Source organism: Populus euphratica, unplaced genomic scaffold (genome assembly GCF_000495115.2).
Source record: "Populus euphratica unplaced genomic scaffold, PopEup_1.0 scaffold46.1, whole genome shotgun sequence".
Taxonomy (NCBI): Eukaryota; Viridiplantae; Streptophyta; class Magnoliopsida; order Malpighiales; family Salicaceae; genus Populus; species Populus euphratica.
Genome location: NW_011499852.1, coordinates 1117935 through 1126453, shown reverse-complemented (window position 1 = coordinate 1126453; position 8519 = coordinate 1117935). Strand labels below are relative to the sequence as shown.

Sequence of the window (8519 nt, the reverse complement as noted above, 5' to 3'; positions counted from 1 at the left end):
TTAAACAAAATAATTTAAGTAAAATAGTTTTTTTATAGGGTCCATTATTATATTAATAAAAAAATAATAATTCTTTTAGATAAACTTTAAAATAAATTAAATACCCTTGGAAGAATTAAACACTCGGTTTTTTTAAATAAAATCTATCAGTCCCGGGTCTGGCAGCTAGCATTCACTATCATAAGACTTCAAGTGTTTGGCACAACTGGCTAATTATTAATTTAGTTTTTTGCTGGAAGATAAATCATGAAATTGGAAAATAAACTAATCTGCCAAGGAACTTAAAGGACACGACTCGATTCGACTCTAGGCATGGTTCGAGTTCTTAGGCGATAGGGGGTGGGATTTTCATCTAAATTACATGCTTTGCACAACCGGCAAAATGCAAGTCAGGTCGAACATGCAGAGCGAATCAAATCAATTCGGAAATAATAAAAGAGCAATCAACATGCCATTTCCCGCTCAGAAACCAATCGAACAAAGCTAGTTATGGTAAAGAGTAATTCCACTTGAAAAATCTTCTCGATAAAACACTGTTCCAATCTCAGAACAAAACTCTTCAGAAAATTATTTTAAAAAGTCTCAGGGTGTAACCCGTTCTCCATTAACTTATTCACTGCATACGGAGTAACACAGCTCAGATCCAGCAGCAGAATCATCAGTACTTCTCTGGTTCTAATAGGGTTCGACAGGTCTCCTGAAGTTCGCTCCAGCATAGACCGCTTCTGCGCCAAGCTCTTCCTCAATTCGCAAGATCTGCATGCACAAATGTGAAGAGACTTAGACAAGCTATCAACTAGATATTTATTCAGAAGTGCAGAACAAATTTTACTGGTAGACATAGATATTCACCTGGTTATATTTAGCAAGCCGCTCAGACCTGCAAGGTGCTCCAGTCTTTATTTGGCCCTGAATATTTAAAACACAAGGGAATTACGTGAGGCCCAAAATCAAATTCAAATAAATTTAAATTGCCAACACAGATCTGAAATCGATTTCAATTACCGTGGCCAAACCCACTGACAAATCAGCAATGAAAGTATCCTCCGTTTCACCACTGCGGTGGCTGGCCATCACTCCCCATCCAGCTCGCTTGGACATCTTCACAGCTTCAATGCTCTCAGTAACAGATCCAATTTGATTAACCTGTTTCCATATGACGCAGAAAATTATGCATATTTGTCTCCAGCATACACAAGGCAGAAAAGCCGGAACAATCCATATGAAAATTACTAGCAGTACCTTGAGGAGGAGGGCATTACAAGCTTTCTCTTTGATAGCCTTCTCAACCCTCTGCAAGCAAGAATAAGATCAGCAGCAAGGTCAAAGGAAGGACAGAAAGCTATTAATGGTTTTCTTGTTTTATCAGTCAAAAAGACTCCATGCAATCAGTCGTAATAAAAATCAAAAAACAGTCCAAGAAGGCAAGAGAAACTTCCTCATACTGACCTTTGGATTGGTGACCAAGAGATCATCTCCCACAATTTGTACTTTCTCTCCGATTTCAGCAGTTAACTTTGCATAGTGTTCCCAGTCATCTTGGTCAAATGGATCTTCAATCGATACGATGGGGTACTCAGACACGAAGGACTTGTAGAGATCCTTGAGAGCATCACCTGTGATCTTTTTTGAACCATCATTGTTCTGCAAGAACAAGATTAATGCATGAAATTTCACGTATCCTCCACTACAGAAACTATACACATCAGCAATACTACAAAATGATCAGAACAAGCTGGATTTACTTTTTTTTCATATGCATTCTCAGGCAGTGATAATTTTTACCACGCTAAAAACAATATTTAGCATGGTGAGAATGCAAATGCAAGAGGAAGAAGAAACAAAAATAAAAACTGTAAATGTCTTTGTTAACTTTTTCTCCGCAAGTCTAACAGAGAATGATCATATCTTCCTGTCTAAAAATTAAACAATGCAATAAAAACAAATTTACCAAAACACTCACCTCTTCTTTGAAGTTAAGGTCATATGTTTTATCTGCTCCATAAAATTCAGAGGCAGCAACATCCATTCCAATAACGACCTAATAAAATGATGAAAACTTTCGGCCTGACATCCCTTGTCATATTAAAATATAAAAAAACTACAGAAGAATTGGCAATTAAGAAAGTGTGAAGAAGACACTAACTTTGCCTGTGTAACCAGCTTTAGCAATGGCAGTCTTGAGCAATTCAAGTCCTTCCTGGTTATCCTGAACACAGCCCAAGTTTTATACAATGAGCATAGTGGCAGAAAATGGGACAGCAAATTAGCAACAAATAATTTTAATAAGATAACATTTTGCTCAGAAAAGGTTACCTGAATGTTGGGAGCAAAACCACCTTCATCACCAACATTTGTTGCATCCTGACCATACTTCTTCTTAATCACGGACTGTAAAATGAAAAGGAATATGGTCACTGGTATTACTTATACAACCAACTGGAAGCTTTAAGATGATGTAGCTATTGCAGAGGAATAATGCACTGATCCGTTGAAGGTCAAACATAAAAAAAGGTACACAGGCACCATTATTCTACAGAATCCTGAAGCTATTATATAAAACAATGACAAATTTAATAAATCTGAATCCCCCAGGGAAATTATGCTATCATCATTAAGCACTCAAAAGGTGTAACAACAAAATAGAAATTACATTTGAAATGAAGTGTGTCTGCCCTTTTCTCTGTGTGTGTGTGGGTGGGTGGGTGAGGGGCCTGAATCACCTTCAAATGATGGTATCATCATTAAGCACTCAAAAGGTGTAACAACAAAATAGAAATTACATTTGAAATGAAGTGTATCTGCCCTTTTCTGTGTGTGTGTGGGCGGGTGGGTGGGTGGGTGGGGGGCCTGAATCACCTTCAAATGATGGTATACTTCAGCTCCCATCTTCATGGCCTCTTTGAAAGAAGAAGCTCCCGTTGGAAGAATCATGAACTCCTGCAGATGAAAGAAAGTCAGAAACTCGAATTCAAGCAGCATCCTTGAAAAGTAAATTAGATGAAATATCAAAATGCATGCCTGCATAGCGAGTTTATTTCCAGCATGTGATCCACCATTGATGACATTGAAAGCAGGAACTGGCAGCACCAAGCTCTTGTTACCAGCAAGGTTGGCAATGTGCTGCACCAAAAAGATGTGATATTTTTGAGAATATCTCCAGGAACTAGTAGCAAATAAGGGAATAAGCATGAGAATTTATATCAAGTTTTTGTCATTGCATGAGCAGTGTGTGATATCCCATCAAAAGCAGATATCAAGTTTTTGTCATTGCATGAGCAGTCTGTGAGATCCCATCAAAAGCAGGACTGACTCCATCGTTTCCAAGGGCTTAGCCTGACTTACACTATTTCACCTTTGTGCATGTTAATATTAAGAGATATAGGGTTATTTTGTTTTATTGTTTATTAAGGGTAGAATAGTCTTTTCATTTTCTTTTCAGTTTCCTTTGTTTAGCCTATATATACTCTTTGTATTTAGGTAAAACTTATTCCTTTTGATTATTTGATTGCATTATGCAGTATCAATAAAACCTTAGCTTCCTCCTTTCTTATTTTTGTATTTCTCTTTATTTCTTTGGATTGTTTAACAGTTAAGACCTATCCTATCAAATGAGACACGACAGAGACTGAACATAATTCAGGACTTGTTTTAGCAATCCGGATAATTAGTACTCTCACGGATCATATTACAGATATGAAAAGAAATAAAACAATCCAAAAACTTAATTTACCTTATAAAGGGGAATACCCTTGGCATGGGCCCCAGCTTTGCAAACAGCAAGAGAAACTGCCAAGATGGCATTTGCTCCAAGCTGAAAAGATAACAAGAGGCACCGCACCAGTTAACAAACTTGCTAAAAACAACAGAGAAGGAAGTAACAGCAATTTATTAAGCTACCTTTTGTTTGCACCAGCCCCACTCGTTTACAGTTCCATCAAGTTGTTGAACCATCAAGTTATCAATAGCGACCTGCTCGGTTGGGTCCTGTAAAAGGGGAAAAAATAAAATAAAAGCATGAGAAATTATTAAGACAAGCACAAAGAAGAACACACACACACACACATATGGGAGCAACAAACCTTGCCAATCAATGCAGGCCCAATAATTGTATTGACATTCCCAACAGCCTAAGAAATCAGAAGGATAGAAAAACAAATAAGACCCGATCAGGGATTAGAGAGAGGAATATGGTAAAACATACTTAAGAGAAAATTAATAGTAACAAATTTAACCTTGGAAACACCCTTTCCAAGATAATCTGAGCCTCCATCCCTAAGTTCAAGGGCCTCGTAAACGCCTGAAATCATTCAACAGCCCAAAAATGAAAAACAATCGATGAATGATGCGAAAGCCTACTGTTAGTGAGTGAATTAGAGAAATCAAATACTCCATACTAAAGTAACATAACATACCAGTGGATGCACCGCTAGGAACGGCAGCTCTTGACAAAACGCCATCGGATGTTGTCACATCAGCCTACATCCAATCCCACAACAACAATAGCAGCAATCAAATTAGTTTAGTTCAGTTCAGTTTTTAGCCTAAACGTGGATGATGATGATGACTAAACAGAGGAGGCTCATAGCTACTTGAACTCAATTGAATTGAATTAAACTGGAATAAACGAATCTAACAGTATAGAAGTGAAACGTCTATTATTTCATTCACGCAGAAAAACACTGAAACCACAGGGATCTGATTAATCTTTTGATTCAAGAGACATACCTCGACGGTTGGATTGCCACGGCTGTCGAAGATCTGCCTTGCCTTGACGGAGACAATAGTAATCGCCATAGCTTTTGATTAAATAAGGTTTTGGATCTGGACAAAAAGAGAGGTAGAGAGAGATTTGAGGGAGAGGCGCAAGAGACTAGTGTTTAGCTGCTTAAGACTGAGAGGAGATAGTGGACGCTAGAGAGACGTAGGTATTTGTACACACACAAGACTGCAAGAAATCACGTCGTTTCCTTTTCTTTTTCTTTTTCTTTTTTAATTATTTGCTTTACATACTTCTTTCAAAGCAAAGCAAATTACACTTTAAAAATAATTCTTTTTTCAAATGAGAATCTCAAACTTAAAATTATTATTATTAAGAGAAATTTAAAATATCTCATGGTTTTACTAAAGTATAAGACATGAATCATTGTGGAACGTAACAGTGCTCCGTAGTTTTTTTTTCAATCATTATTTAATTCTTTTACATGGAGATATTTTACCCGATGTAAATGTCTTATGGTTTGATGAGTTTTTTTTATCACTTATATGGGGTTATTATACATGAGTGATGTTATTTCCACTCCATAAATTATTAATATTGCTTCACATTTAATACAAGTTTTACTAATCGAGTAGATTTTCCCTTAATTTGTTAGTATAATTTGTATTTGATAAGTATCTTTCCTATCATTCTTATTTTGACACAATCCCATTTTATAGAAATATTGTTTTCTAATTAATTCCAATAAAAATTATATAAAAACTTAAAATCTTAATTACTCTATAATATTTTATAAAAAAATAAATATTTTACTGATGGATAATATTTGGAAACGCAAAAAAAAAAAGGTATTTAACAAGAAAAGAAATAGTATCACCAAAAGTTTACTGAAATCAATTAAAAACTATTTAAAAACAATTATTGTTGATCTCCTTCAAGGCTTCAAACAGAGGTCATGGATTTTGGCAAGTATATCCCTCGAAAACGTGCGTCAACCATTTAGGTTACCCACTTTTTTAATGGCTAAAAATTTTGTTGCCATTCGCAGCTGTGGTTATCAATGGACTAGATCTTGATTCGAATTAAATGATATAATTAAATGGATTTGATTTATAACTTCTACGATCTAGATCCGCTAATCTATGTATTAAATAAATCAAATATGGATTTACCTTAATCTGGTTTGATAATAATCCTAACAAAAAAATAACATTAATTTTATTTATAATGAATATAATAGTAATAAAATATAAAAAATTCAAATATAAAAAATAACAAAAAAAAATATAGCACTAGGTTTAGATTTATGATTTATTTACTTTAAACTCTGAATAACTTTCTCTACCCGTGTCTCTTTTATTCTATACATTAATGACTATTTTTACAAACAATTACATGATAAGTTTTTATTCATTTTTTAAGTCTCAAGGTAATTTTATGAAAAATTAATGAGTTGGTAATAATATTAGACTTGTATTTATAATTTATTACGTCTCAATCCAATTTGAATTTTACCCATTTCAAACTTGAATTTTTAGTAAAACATCCCCTTTTTTTTTTCTTTTCATGCAGATAATTAAGCTATATTTAGAATAGGTATTTTTATTAATTATTGTCCAGTTTGATTTAATATTTTTTAAAAAAAATTAATTTTTATTTATTTATTTTAAATTAATATATTTTTAAATTATTTTAATATGTTGATATCAAAAATAATTTTTAAAAAATAAAAAAATCATTGATATTCATTTTAATATAAAAAATATTTTAAAAATAATTATAATCACACCCTCAAACAAACAATTTTTTAATATAAAAAATATTTAAAAAACAACTATAATCACACCCTCAAACAAACATTCTTATTATACTTCCAGCCTAATTGAAATTAATTTTGACCTTTAATGTAAGTTTTTATTAGAATTATTTAATTTATTTAGTTCTTTTAATTAATGGTGTTGTATTTTCATTTTTTTTAAATTGACATAAATATATAATTATAACATATTTTCTTATACACGTGGTTGCTGAAAACCTTTGTACATATGTTAAATGCAAAAACATTTTTTCTTTGAAAAAATAAATGATAAATTAGATGAATATCAATTGATGATTGAAAAATCTGATAGATCCGAATCTAGCATTCCGACCCGTGATACCCAATTTGGGACCAATTACCACAGCTTTCTTCTACCTTGTATTTTCGATGTGTCAGCAACATGAAGGGTAAGTATAACTGACCTTCTCTTGTTTGTCTGTTGGCGGGGTTTGGTAACCGTGAAGAAGAGTTTGGTGAGATGAGCTCCCCCTGCTGTCTGCGAAAAATAATTTAAATAAAAGTACGATTGAAGAAATTGCAAGGGACATTTCGACCTTTCGACTTCGTAGATTCCAATTTCTCAGACCTTTACCACTCTTTTCCACCTGTTAAAGGGTTGACATTTGCAGTTAAAGTGTTAGAATTTGATTTCAAATTCAAAACCACAACTCAATATTAAAATATTTACTTGTGATTTATATAATGAAAATTGTGATTTATATAATGAAAAGTTAAAAAAATTAATCACTAACTAATATTTGTTTGGTAATATAGCAACGGATAAAATTCATTTATAGCCACACCAAATACTATTTAATTAAAAAAATGCTTTTTATTGATAGAATCCATCTAAAACTGAGTAGTGCTGCTAGTTAAAAACTGAGTAATGCTGCAAGTTTTGTAGAAGTAGTATTTTATTGCTTCTCGTAGGTAAGAAACCACAGTAATAAAATATAATTGTATTTTTTAATAAACAGTAGAGTCATCATACTATATTTACTAAACTGAATAGTTTTTTTAAAAAAAAAAATTAGTGTGAAAAGTTTATTTTTTTTTTTGAAAATCAATGCAATTAATTGATTTTACTCGTACTGTTCACGTGAACATAAACAATATTTTTTTGTTTTTTTTAAATTAATTTAAGGTGAATTAAATTTACTCGTATTGTAATCTTAATTTTATTCTTAATAATATTTTATTTAATTTTATTGCAAGCTCAAAAAATTTAAAAAAATACAGTTCTTAAAAGTACTTTTTATAAAATAATTTTTTTAAAACCACAACCATAATAACAACCTCAATACCAAACACATTTGGTGTCATATACAGGTTAAATACGCCTTAGGCCCTATTTGTATTTATGCTTCAAAAAGTTTTTTGAAAAAAATTAATTTTTTTTATTTTAAATTAATTTTTTTTAATTTTTTATTATTCTAATGCTTTTTTTATTTTAAATTAATTTTTTTAATTATTTATTATTCTAATGTTCTAATATCAAAAATAATTTTTTAAAAATAAAAAAATCATTTTAATATATTTTCAAGTAAAAAGTATTTTAAAAAACAATCACGGCTATGTTTTCAAATCCACCCTTAAACTTAAACACTATATACTCATGCTTGATTGACATAATTCGAGTTTAGATCTAAATTTGAATTTATTATAAGATAATTTATTGGATTAGAAATATTTTATTTTAACCAATCCATAACTAACATGCCTGATCATTAACATTTCACTAACTGAACAATTTATTTTTTAAAAAAGGCATCTTATTTACGAGGTAGAACAGTCATGTTTTTATTTTCTTTCATGGTGGGTAATTAAGGGTTAAAAGATGGTGAGAATTAATTTTGATAATTATTTAATTCGACTTCAATTGTAGTTTCGAAATTCAATATAAATAAGGGCTGAAGGGGTGGTTCTCAACATCATAAATAAGCTCTTTTGCTTTCCTTTTCCTTTGTAGTCCAGAAGTAT

General features: G+C 31.8%; 1 protein-coding gene across 1 annotated transcript; it reads right to left on the bottom strand.

The window, feature by feature from the left end:
• Window positions 1-429: 429 nt before the first annotated feature.
• LOS2 (Enolase) lies at window positions 430-4939 on the bottom strand. Its single transcript, XM_011020570.1, has 16 exons — window positions 4729-4939; window positions 4416-4479; window positions 4236-4300; window positions 4083-4130; window positions 3901-3987; window positions 3734-3814; window positions 3022-3123; window positions 2860-2940; window positions 2317-2391; window positions 2147-2209; window positions 1964-2041; window positions 1450-1644; window positions 1243-1293; window positions 1006-1146; window positions 853-909; window positions 430-756 (listed from the first exon to the last, which is right to left on the bottom strand). The coding sequence occupies exons 1-16, from the start codon at window positions 4795-4797 to the stop codon at window positions 676-678; spliced, it is 1338 nt and encodes a 445-aa protein (XP_011018872.1). The 5' UTR covers window positions 4798-4939; the 3' UTR covers window positions 430-675.
• Between the last annotated feature and the right edge of the window lie 3580 nt (window positions 4940-8519).

Bases quoted from the DNA above. Each gene is read 5' to 3' on its own strand.
- LOS2 (XM_011020570.1), bottom strand. From the start codon at position 4,797: ATGGCGATTACTATTGTCTCCGTCAAGGCAAGGCAGATCTTCGACAGC. The intron at 2,210-2,316 runs GTAACCTTTTCT...GGCTGTGTTCAG, and splicing joins GTTTTGCTCCCAACATTCAG to GATAACCAGGAAGGACTTGA. The intron at 1,147-1,242 runs GTACTGCTAGTA...ATATGGAAACAG, and splicing joins GTAATGCCCTCCTCCTCAAG to GTTAATCAAATTGGATCTGT.